The 12,808-nt window shown below is 42.8% G+C and overlaps 1 protein-coding gene across 1 annotated transcript in view; it reads right to left on the minus strand.

The window, feature by feature from the left end:
* Fbn1 (fibrillin 1) overlaps positions 1 to 12,808 on the minus strand; it is a 203,723-nt gene that overhangs the window by 171,573 nt on the left and 19,342 nt on the right. Inside the window, exons 2-3 of the mRNA XM_028784990.1 lie at positions 4,897 to 4,979; positions 3,235 to 3,333 (exon numbers count right to left, since the gene is read on the minus strand). Coding sequence (XP_028640823.1) covers positions 3,235 to 3,333; positions 4,897 to 4,979 — 182 coding nt within the window. The remainder of the gene's footprint in view (positions 1 to 3,234; positions 3,334 to 4,896; positions 4,980 to 12,808) is intronic.

The following is a 12,808-nucleotide window of genomic DNA, read 5'->3' on the forward strand; positions in this document are numbered from 1 at the left end:
TCTCTCTCTCTCTCTCTCTCTCTCTCTCTCTCTCTCTCTCTCTCTCTCTCTCTCTCTCTCTCTTTCTCTCTGCCTCTCCCTCCCTCTCTCCCTCCTTCCCTCCCTCTCTCCCTCCCTCTCTCTCTCCCTTCCTCTCTCTCCCTCCCCCTCTCTCCTTCCACCCTTCCTCCCTTCTTTCCTTCTCCCTTCCTTCCATCTTTTTTTTAATTTGTGTGAGTATTTTGCCTGTACCACAGAGACAAGGAGCAAGTGTCAGAGCCCACGAAGCAGGAGGTACAGGTGGTTGTGAGTTATCATTATAGATGCTGAGAACTGAACTCAGGACCTCTGCATGAGCAACAAGTGCTCTTAACCTCTGTGCCATCTCTCCACCCCCCTGAAACCATTCTTTATCTTAGTATTATTATAAGATAATATGTATTTGTAAATATATGTGTACATACATATTTAAGGAGGGTTGTAAACTCATTTAACAAACATGATAGGACTTTACAAGAAGTAAAATTGCTCAGGACCCAACCCTGGCCTCAGAAACTTAAGTAGAGTACTAAACAGAACTAGAATTAAAATCCAAAGCCTGACCCTAAGTCGCCAGTGGCTAGAGTCGTGCTAGGTCTAAGGGAGCTGAATCCTTCTGGTCCCATGACAACAGCTGGCTGGAGTTTGAGACTTGTGGTGAGTTGTCTTCCCATTTGGGTTCCACGGGGCATTCAAGTCAAACACCATCTGCAAGAACAGCTTCCTTCCAGCCTTCCCTCCATTAGACCAGAACAATAAGAGGTCAGAGATCCACACCCTGCCAGCCCTTCATCCCCCAACACATAATAATTAGAGTTTTTATTATAGGATGGAGTGGTAAAATGATGGAAAGCAGACTGCAGGCTGCAAGTGCCCCAGGGTGGCTGTACATGACAGAGTTCTGTCACAACAAAAGGTTAGACACCCTGGAAACTGGCCCCTTTTAGCAGAACAGGTATTTGTATGAAAATATCTCACTGATGGATGTTATGCCATTAGCATGAGAGTTATCAGGTGATCCATACACACTGATGACTTTTACAGAATGATCACTCCTCTGTAACACAGCACAGCTAATCCACAAACATGGTTTCAAAAAACCAGAAATGGATTTTGGCTATCTTCAGCTATACTTATTTTTTTTTAAATATTGCCAACTTTAAATTTTTTTCAAGCTCTTAAGACAATGTGAATTCTAAGAGAGTTCAAGCCAATAATTTTTAAGACTCCATATACCTCAAAGATCTTGATGAAGTAATAGTCTATTCGATACACTACTCTTATCTACACTTGGCTCTGGGGCTTTGCTCAAAGCCCAGGCACTACAGACAGACCCAAAGTTTCCAAAAAGCACCACCCACAAGGCCCAGACTCAAATCTCTAGCTCACATCTGGCCTAGGATCTTACTGACACACTTCTTCCAACCTCACAGCTAGTTTGAAGCATCCAGGACCATACAGGCATCATCTCTGGCCTTGTTAAATCCTGTCCACATCTCATGGTTTTTTTTCTTACAGAGGAGTCTTGAGCACTCACATTGTCATTGGATTAACTTTCTATCTAGGCACTCAGCTGTGATTTTCTTCCCTTAAAGTGATCATTAGATAAGAGGGGCCAGAGTAAGAGAATGGTTTTATTCCCATTTTGATAGCTGTGTTCTTTCCCATACCGAGGCTGTCTTTCCTCAGTGACAGTCCGAGGTCTTTAGGGTAGACAGAGATGCCCTGCATTCAGATGTCTCTTTCTGTTCCTCCAGCTTGAGTGCCTTTGATAGGTAGAGTCAGCTTGCACACATGTAACACCAAGCTGAAATCAAGTACTAGTATGCCGTGCTCAGTGCATAGAGTGAGAGTCCCAGACCACAGGGGAATTTCTCTCCTGATCTACAACCAGCTTTATTTAGTATTAGGCCATCTTCTTTTGGGTTCCATTACAAGAAGACTCCAAAACAACAATTTCAGCAAAGGCAGTTTGCCTGGGAGAGAATCCAGGAGGCAAACTATGACCTGAGGCTGAGTTCTGGTCAGGAATTTTAGGAAGTAGTGCAGAACAAATCTCAGAGCTATCCAAACTGGGAGCATAGAAGCCCCAGAGCTGGCCCATCCATCACTGGTTGAAAGTTGTCTGTGTCCGCTGACCCCACAGCACTTCCCACTTCCTCTACTCTGGACCATCCCTGGACAGAAAAATGTTGACCCAGCCTTCAGGCCGACTTCATGTGCTTCCCTATGAGTGCCAAAGGATGTGAGTGGACACTAAGAAGATCTGCTGTACCAGACCATTCATCAGAGCCAGCCACTGGGCTCATAAAGCCACAACTTCATGTGAGGCCTCTCAGCAGACAGGGAATCTTGACACACTGCAGTCTCTCCTTGCACCAGACAAAAAAGGAACACACTTGCACCATACCAGTGATTCTAAAAATCCCATCCAATATGGAATAGCAGTGAGGGGGTGCACTCCCCCCCCAAAAAAACTGGAAAGGAAATAGGAATACATATTTGTTTTGCCTTGGCAACTGATGGGATATTGAGGACTGTTTATATAGACATGAACTTTAACTTTTTAAACAACTAATAAAGGACTCATGTCCCAGCTCCCACATTTCCCCCATTTCAATACTTTAGATACCACACTTAAAGATAAAAGAAACAGTAAAACCAGAAGGCAGTGGCTCTCTAGCTGAACATGGATGTTTACATGGCCAGAGAGAATAAACAGCATGTCTCACGTCATGTCTGTCTGTCCCTAAGTCTCATGGTTTCCTTTTGGAAAGGCAAATGTCTTGAGTTTCAAATAAGTTTTTCATCAGATCAGTTTTATATTTCAGTAGCACAAAGAAAAATGGCTAGTTTTATGGAGCCAAATAAAGTCCATTCTATGATCATTTCTGTGAATACTTTTCCTCGGTGCTTCTATTAAAGATACAGAGATGAACGGGGCTGTACTGACATTGAAGGTGATAATCTTTATGCTCTTCCTAACAACTACATCCCATAGGCAATTTTCATATAAAGAGTAAAGAAGTGGGAGGCTAAATCCAGGAATGCCTTTTCAAGAATTCTGGGTAAAGTGAAGAAGGCAGATGTTCTAGTGAGGGGTGGGGGTGGTGGAAATGTATTACAGGCAAAGAAAAAAACCTAACAGCAAATTTAGGAGAAAATAGGGCATAACCACATAAAATAATATTGTCTATAATGACATGTTAGACTCACTGGATCTGGAGCCACAGGAAGGCGATATCTGACCAGACGGGCAAGTGCACATATTTGGCCTCGAGCAGAATCCATCCCCACAGGAATGCCGGCAAATGGCTGCAAATCAAATCAGAAGGCTGTCAGCATAGAGTTCTTCATCACATAGCTAGGCACAGAGACTCAGTGCTCCGATGAGGACCCTGGGCCCACTGCCCCTCCTGTCTACCAGAGTAAAGAAACTCTAGTTTGAAATCCTTTACCAATATTGGTAGTTCTCTGCCTTTCTCTTATTCAACAGGACTTAATTGCTCAAAATCCCTGGCCAGGCTATGAAGAGAAAACCAAACAAATAAAACTCTCATGAGAACTCTGTTCTTATATTGATTTAAAATTTCATAATGAAAATCTTACAACAGTATTCTTGGCAGATGATTTTCTTGTAAACATTTAATTGTCACTCCGCTCTGAATTATACTGATAGCCTGAGGGGAGAATCTATGACTTAGAGCTGATTCTACAAATCAGGAAGACATTGCCAGGGTCACTCAGAGCCAAGTGCTCTGCTAGTGTCCTGAAGAACAGATTAAATGGCAGAAGACTTAGAGTTCTCAGCAAACGAAGACTGGCTCACCACTTGTTAGACTCAGTATGCTCCTTGACCCAAACTCCTCGAGAGCCTGTAAGAGGCAGACATGATGTAAAAGGCTAAAGTAATAAACAGGGTAGACTGTGCACTGAGACACGGTAAAAGGTTTCATAGATAGACAAACTGTTCCCAGATGAGAGATCACAGAATCACAGCAACATTTATTTTGATGCCTAGTGAAAATATTCCAGAGACTCTAAAGAGCTAGGAGGAAAGGATTCTCTGTCAAGCTCCCTTAGAAAATTCCAAACCCCACCATCCATCCCTAGCCCATTAGTAAATGTTTTTCTTTATTCTTGGTGTGTGCATGTGCCTGTTCTTAAACAAGACCTATCTGCATGGCCCAGCACTCACTATATAGACCAGGCTATCCTTAAACTTACAGTCAGCCAACCTTCTCTGCCTCTCAAGTGCTAGGATCAAAGTGTATAACACCATGCCTAGGTTTTTATAGAGGCGTGGTCTCACTAAGTAGCCCATGCTAACCTCAAGCTCTTGATCCTCCTGTCTCAGCTTGTGGAGTTCTGAGATTATGGTGTGTACTGCCACAGCCAGCTGTGACTTTGATCATTAAAATAAGTCCCTGCTTTTGCTCTTTGTCCAAGAGTTAGACCTGCTTTTCCCCTCAAATTTAATGTACGAGCTTTGGGGAGGCCCAGGCATATTACAGCCAAACAGGGAGAAATTACTATGAGGAAGTCAGCAATGAGAAGCTCTTGTTCAAAATCCCATTAGCATGATTACACTAGTCTATGCAGCCAGGAGCAGCATGTGCAAACAGCACACAACTGTAATCAAAGCGTCCCCATGGCTCCATTCCGTAGATTTAGAAATGTTCTAAAGGAAATCCCTGATTAAAGAAAGGCAGTGCTTTGGAAAGTTATTGTGTTTCCCAAATGGGATTTAGAAAAAAATAGGAAACTCTTATCTCCAGAAGGCTGAGCTATAAACACATTCATAGTATTCAGTAGCAAGTATCAGCATGCAATGAAAGCCATGATAACATTTGAGTGACAGGTTATCTATTTACTTACGAACAATACACTGATTTCCACCAGGTAAGGTTTTCCATCCTGGACAACAGTATGCATTATAACGTGATCCACAGACATTGGGTCTGAAACAAAAACACAGAATTCCATACTTTGAAAAATAAGAAATAAGTAAATGATGAGAAAGAAAAAAAAACCAACCCTCTAAGCAATCCCCAGCAAACAGGGGACACTAAAATATAGGGGCCTGACCAAGAGGAGTAGTTTAGGACATTTGGAACATTAACATATCGATATGGTAGGAATCCCTTAACACCAACATGCACCCAGTACACCAGGAAATGAAAACCGGGAGATGCCGAAGAGGGTGCCTGCCTTCTCAAAAGCTCACGTGCCAAGACCCAGGAGCGATGTATACAGGTCTACCTTAAACCAGCTCCTTATCAACCTGGATCAGAAAGGTCATCAAAATCTGTTACACACGAAGTTTTACATGTCTGCTCTCAGAAACGACATGTTTCCCCCTCTCTGGCCCTGCTCCTTTCCGAACCATTACCACAGTCTTCCTTCACAAAAATCACAGGAATTCAAACTACCATCAGGTCAGGGGAAAAAAAAAAGGACAAAAACATGTAAATATTTCTTTAGTAAAAACTTGGAAACAGTCAATACCAGAAATCCCTGGAAAATAAAAGCACAGTCACTCTGGCTTTACTGTTTACAGATAGCTTGTCATGTATCTTGGAGTAAAGACTCCATTCAGAATGCAGAAGGTAGATCTTTAACAGTTCCTGGGGAGAGCTGGGTGGAGGTGTAGCTACTCCTATATCTGAAAGGCAAGGTGGAACACAGACGGAGAAGCAGCTAGCTCTTCAGCGTGTGTGTCCTCGAGTCTAAACATCGATGCTAGTTGCCAACAATAGCTCATCAGAAGGGTTGTGTGCTGAGTGCTCACATCGACACTCCTGACCCAAGGCTCAGAGGACATCACAAGACAGGGGGTAGAAAGAACGTGAGAGCCAGAAAAATGGTGAGCAGAGCTGTGAAATGCCGTCTTCTGGACATAGCACGGCTGTTACATTCATGAGCACACTGCAACTATGGTTACCCACACAAGCTCAAGCCAGCCAAAATTCCAGAATGGTTGGGGAAGGGATCGTGAGACTGTCCACCCCTAGCTTAGGAACTTTTGGCAGTTGATGACTGAGGGGAGGAAGTCTCACCCCCACATCCATGCCCACATGGGCAGCAGTAATTAGATTCAGTAAGTTATTAGCTAAAAAGGAAGAAAAGGCAATTAATGAAGTCGGGGCAGAGACATTTGGGGGGGAAGTCTGGGAGGAGCTGGAGGGAAGTAGCAGCAGGCACAATATGAAAGCCCCAAAGATTAAGAAGTATTATTTTTAAAAGGTCACATGTTTTACAGTCGATTTTATAAAACAGAAGACATTCCAAGGCTTTCTAGTATAAATACCACAGTCCCTCAAGAATAAATTTTCAACACAACTGCACAGCTAACATGTACTTCTGAACTGGGATGCATCCTATGTCTAGATACAAAAGCCTCCTGCTTGTGCTCTATCCCTCTCTTCTACCTCTTGCAGACAGGGACTCAGGTAAAATCTGTTCCTATGTCACTTTTCTTATAATTCCACAAATTCTGGAACAATCTACAGTGTACAATGCACTCTCAATGTTAGGGTCAGAGGAGAGAATTGGGCTGGCAGCAGCCTTGAACTTCAGACTCAGCAGCACAAAGACTGAGTGCCTAGAGCCAGGTTTCCTTAACCTCTCATTTATTTCAGCACGCATTGTGACACTATGATGTTTGCCTTCTCTACAGTCAGTGCGAGAGAACGTGTGCACGTACATTGTGTGCTTGTGTGCGCGTGTGCATTCATATCCATACAATAATGGACATGCAAGCTTTGCTTGTAAGAAGGAGATTGGGAGAACCAAACAGCAGCAGCATCCAGATGAAGCCATCTCACCTAGTCAGCTTCTGCAGGAAGAAACAAAGGTGTATAAAGAATGTATCTGTGAGATGGGAAACATGCCTCAGCAGTTGCTCGCTTGCTGCTCTCCTAGAGGACCTGGGCTCAGGTCCCAGCACCAGCCCGGCTCACGACCATCTGCAGTTCCATTCCTGGAGGAGTCAGACACCCTCCTCTGGCTTCCATGAGAATCAGGCACACACATGACACACATATTATACCCAGGCAACCCACTCATAGAATTAAAGCTTTAGGGGGAAAATTAATTTAACTCCATGGATCTTGTCATTTTATCCCTCATGTGACAAAGGCTCATCCCAAACTTCAGAATGTAGAACATCCTGGGCAAGCAAAAGCTTGGAGAGAAATGTATAGAAAAACAGAATACAGGGATATGGGGAGGAGGATGTTCAACTCTTCTAAATTCTATCTATTTTAAATGACAAGCCAGTCAAAGTCAATAGATTCGATGCTTCCCCACCAATGGCCCATTACAACAGTTCTGCTGGTCCAGCCCCCAACCAAATCCTGGGCTTGCTTTATAAGCCCCTTGAGCCTTTGCAGGGTGCCCAGTTGTTAAAGGTACTATTTTTTCAAGTAAAAAGCCAGAACTGTGTGACATAAATGAATGCATTTATGGAGTGGCATTGCATACGACAAGGTGACACAGCCTATGGCAAAGGTCCAGGGTACGTTGTTTCTGTCCTCCAAAGCAAGATATTCAACAGATTCCCCTCCAAGATACTGAAAAGTTACAATTCTATGAGCATTATTGTTCTCTATATTTAGAATCATTCCATTACCAAAAGCATAGAAGGCTGAAGGATTTAACATAGTTACAAAACAGGAAGTTAGTGTTCTAACCGTCTACAGTATAAACGTCACAGCACAGAGCCAGGGAGGCTGAGAGGGGAGGAGCACTCTTGGTGCCCATGGACGAGGAATTGAGTGCAAATTTACATTTTAAAAAAACTGGATATAACCACACGTGTGCCTGTGACCCCAGCACTGTGACAGGCACAGATTGGAGATCAAGGGGGCTGGCCAGTCACCAACCTAGTTCTACATTTAGTGAGAGATCCTGCCTCAAAAGACCAACAGTGAATGTGACAGAGCAGGACACTTGACATACCCCTCTGGCTGTGACACACATGTGCACAGACACATACACCACAGACACACTCACACAAATTAAGTGTAATAAATAATTAAATAATAATGGCAGTCAGCATGAGCTCAGAAACAAGTTGGAAAGAAAGGTTCGGAAATCAATAAGACAACTGATTCAAGAACTACGAGTACTAAGAGTGTTACATAGAATTTAAAAACAACTGACGAATAAAAGTTATGCTCTTGGGCTAGCCTGGTCTATTCTTAAGTTCCAGATCAGCCAGGACTACACAGTGAGACCCCTCCCTCCACCAAATAAAAACCAAAGCACCCCACTAAAAGAAATGAAGCAGAGGGAGGTAAGGTATTCATCTCTTAATGAGCTAAGCTCTCATATTTCCTAAGAAACGGATGGCTATTGAGTGGGGACATAGTGGCACAGGCATAGCAGATGCCATTTCAGACACAAGCGTGAGAACTGAAAACAGACTGCGCGCTGGGCCAGCAGCGGAGAGATGGTTTGCTTTGTCACTTTACAACCCAGCTCACACTTTCATACATAAATACTTGGCACATAACCTGATCCTCACCTTTAATCTGAGGTATCATTATTCTTAAAGTGTGAATGTTTTCACTCACAACAGAATGCTCTGCTTTACTGGAAGGAAACATACAAGCCCTGCTTCTTTCTCCAAGCCTTTCCACCAGAGTACCACACCATTTTACCATGTCTCCTTTAAGATCTACAGAATGGAATGTGATTGGCTTAATTCACATTATGACTTTTATTTTATAATTTTATCTTTTTCTGGGGGGGGGGGATGAGATTTAGAGATAGGGTTTCTCTTTGTAGCCCTGGCCATCCTGTATACTATCTGTAGACTATGGTGGCCTCAAACTCAGAGATCCACCTGCCTCTGAGTCCCAACTGCTGTATTTGAAGGTGTGTACCATCACCACTCAGCCATTAATTTTATCTTTTATAATAAATAGCATACTTTTAAATTTTCAGTTGTTTCAACCAATATCATCCAATGATGGTTTTTCATCTGACTCTCCTTTGTCTGGATCTACAGAAAGTGTTATAGATTTACATTTTCCCTGTGATTCCAGTCTTGAGAACTGTGAGCTAACACAAATTTCTTAAACCAGCTGAGTGGAATTTGTTCTACTTGCATACACCCCTCCCCCGAAAAGGCTCTAATCTAGGAACAAATGAATGTCTTGTTTTAGTTGGAAGGCAGTAAAACATGGAAGAATCTAAGGAGACACATGGGGTTGTTCTCATTAGAGAGGATATTACTCTAAGGTTTCAGTACAAACAGCATTTACAAAGAAGATAATTCTTTAATTAAGTTACTCCTGTGTAAATGAGAGTAGGGCACACACATGACTTTCTCTTTCTTTTTATCATCCTCTCTGCTGACCCACTGCTCCTTAAATGTCATACAGCTAAGCGTTCTGTGAAGATAGCAGCAGCCCTTAGCAAATTAAGAAGAATTAAAATTCTAAGGAAACAGAATTTTCCATTAACCGCTAGGATTCCATTCTTATGTTTTATTTTCATAGCTACTCTTGGAGGTGATTACTGCAGTCACTTTCTTTTACTCTGAGGATATTAGGGCCTTAGGAAGGTTAAACCAACTACCAAAGTCCCATAGCTTAGCAATACGTCATGGATACATCTGAACTCAGGAAGTCTGCATTTCAGTTATCCTCTTACCAATAAACTAGGACACAGATGTATTTAGAAAGGAAGATGGTATTTCATTCAACGGCACTTGTGGTGACATAGATAATCAAAATCACAACATGTGTACTGATAGACTAGAGGTAAGGGATAAATTAGGTTTTGCCTGTCTTCCAACAGTCCATGGACTAAGAGCGGAATGTGTGTATTCTACCTCTCCATTGTGATATTTTTATTTTTAATAGTTAGGTCTTCATCTGTAACTTTTCCTACCAAACTCCATCACCCTGGGGATGGTGAGCCTCAACAGGCTTACTGTTGGAGCCAGTTCAGACACAGCACTTGGAGGCTGTGTGGGCTAACTAAAGCCTCTCTCAGTAGAGCAAACAGCTGGGCTCTACCATGTCTGACCACATCATTGCAGAAATTGGCCTCTGTGCAAGATGTCTGCAGATGTCCACATTCCTTTAGCCAGAGCCCACTTCTGCAAGTTTGGCCTGTCCAACAGCAAGATAGCCTTTCTGCTTTTTCTCCTAAGTGCAAAGCCTTTTCCAAATAGGGTTGGTGTTATAAAAACAAAGTCAGAGGGCTTTTATTTCATGTTAAGAGTTTCTCGGCCTTTTCAGCAATTAAATACTTATTTAAAGTTTGGGCAAATGAGGCTGCCCCAAGTTACATGCTTTTTTTTTTTTAACCTCTAAAAGAAAAGTTACAATTGAACCCACTGAGTATAAACACAGAGAAAGGTCAGGAAATCTGAACTGTCATGTAAAAGGACTCATGTGACATGTGCTAAGGACCTATCTTAATATCACACCACTGCAGAGTTCGAGCCTTTCCGAGATCGTGGAGTCATTAATGGTACCCACAGTAGTTCTGTCTACAGTCAACCACACAGCATGGTTGCGTGTGTTGTTTGACAAATTTTTACTTATCAAGATAAAAAGAAAACTCAATGTGCACTTCCTGGTGAAGCACACAATCGTCCCAGCCTGCTTCTCACATGGCAGCCTTTGTTGTTTTAGCCCTTTATTCTGATCCTCTCAGCAGAAGGCAGAGGTCGAGTCCAAAGTGATGTGAATACCACATGTAAGTGTTCCAGCCCATCTGCCAGTCACAACAATGTGAGTAATGGAAGCTGCTTCTGTGACTGCCTCAGGCCTCAGCCAGACACTCTGGATCAGAAACGGGCTTCTGGCTTGACTGAGCTGACACTACCCAGGAAACAGACAATCCTGATTCTCTACTTTGAAGGTACAAGCCAACCAACCTCTCTAATTTACTTCGAGGACTTTTTCTTGACACAATAACCAAAAACATTATTCTAAAACCACCTAAATATAAGCAGAAAGAATATTTCATGCTCTGATTTTCAAAATCTTTGTTCCCCACTTGCTTCCCTTGGCACCAGTCAACCAGTGACTTCAATGTCTTCTCTCCCAATCTATGGGCTGGTATCTCTTTCTCCTTCCTTTCTTCTCTCCCTTACATCTCTGCCTCTTGCTTTTTTCTCTTTGACCCCACCCATTTCTTCTCTCCTTAGTGGCCATTTTCAGGACTTTTAGAATGCAATGTTTTGTTACCACCTTGAACTAGCACTAACTGGATTCCTGATCGCACAGCTCAGCTTGTGCATCCAGCAACTTCAGTACCACGTGAGCATCAGACACACAATCAATTAGCCACCTTGCCCCAAATCACAAAGCCACGCTACAGTGTGATGTGACAGGCATAGAACCAGCTCAGTGCTTTCTTCCTCTAAAACCCATCCAGGCTAATCTTGACCAAAACCATGAAAGAATTCTAATTAAGGGGCAGTTTATAAAACACCTGGTCATCCTCAGCACTGCATCAATCATTAAAAACAAGACAAAGTTGAGAAATTCTCTGGGGCTTAAAATGACCACACTGACTAAATGTAATATGTAATGTGGTGGGTATCCTTCAATGGGGGTAGGGCATAAAAGAATGATAAGGCAAAAGGCAAGGAAAAGGATTGAAAATGGAACTAAATTAGTTCCTGTGCATCAGTAATTGCTCACTGATTGTAATGACTGTGCCATGACAGGTGAGGAAGCTATTCACAGGGTACACACCCATGCCCTCCTGTCCCATACAGTTCTGGAAAGTTGAAGACACAGAAGTGATTCCCTTAACCTGGGAGGCCACTTCAACCAACAGCTAGTTTCAATTTTTTTTAGAACCTCTCTCAAGTGATTGGACCATCCATAGGTATGTGTTTTTCTTGGGGGAAGAAAGGAAGAATTTAAGGCTCAAAAAAAAAAAATCCCGGAGGTTCATTACAACAGGAAACAATGCTGGGCTGTGAAAAGCAGCTGTCCAGATGTTTAAAGAACATCTCTGGGTGTGTCAGGTCCTGATTCCTCTGAGGCACTAGGTACCTTCTGGTTTTGACACTCTGAAATAAATATTCCTAAGAGCACACAGACTCTGCTCAGATGCCTATGCCACCTGAGCCTCACCAAAACCATGAGCAACAAACTATTAATTTGCTATCCTATGGGGTGGGGACTTCACTTGAGTGGGGATTTGTCTCTGGATATATCAAAGGTGCTGACATCAAATACATAGACAGAGGAGTGTTAGCCCCAAAGTGTGAACTAGTTGGCCCTTGAGGGGTAAAAAAAAGTTATCTTAAAAAACAGAAACACAGGCATGTCTCGAAGTTGTATTTCTTAAATCTCTGAGAAAAGTTGACCAGTAGCATCATGAAAACAAAAGGAGCTACTTGACAGAGTCCTGTGACCCCTGGGCTTCCCCCGCTGTTCTTGAGGTTTACCATAATAAACTCTTTTATGTCTGCTTTGATAACCAAAGCCAAAGCCACACTATACTTCTCCAAGGGGTAGATGAAATTGCAGAAGCGGTTGAAAACATCAGATAAACAAGAGGGTAGGGGGAGCCTTGAAGGGATGGGCAGTCCAGGGTGGCATATGGAATCCTCTCTTCCTACCTCCTTGTTATCTCTCATAGAGAGAACTGAGGAATTGAGGGAAACCAGGATTCTCACACTTTGCAGAAAATCTCAAACTGAGACTTCTGCCTGGGAAGAGGATACTTTCTGAATATTCTTGTCACCCTACGGAAGCAACCAACATATAACCAGATTATAGGAGGGCAAGGTGGCTCCATGCTTTAG

The sequence above is a fragment of the Grammomys surdaster genome, unplaced genomic scaffold, assembly GCF_004785775.1.
Source record: "Grammomys surdaster isolate TR1022 unplaced genomic scaffold, NIH_TR_1.0 125049, whole genome shotgun sequence".
Lineage (NCBI taxonomy): Eukaryota > Metazoa > Chordata > Mammalia > Rodentia > Muridae > Grammomys > Grammomys surdaster.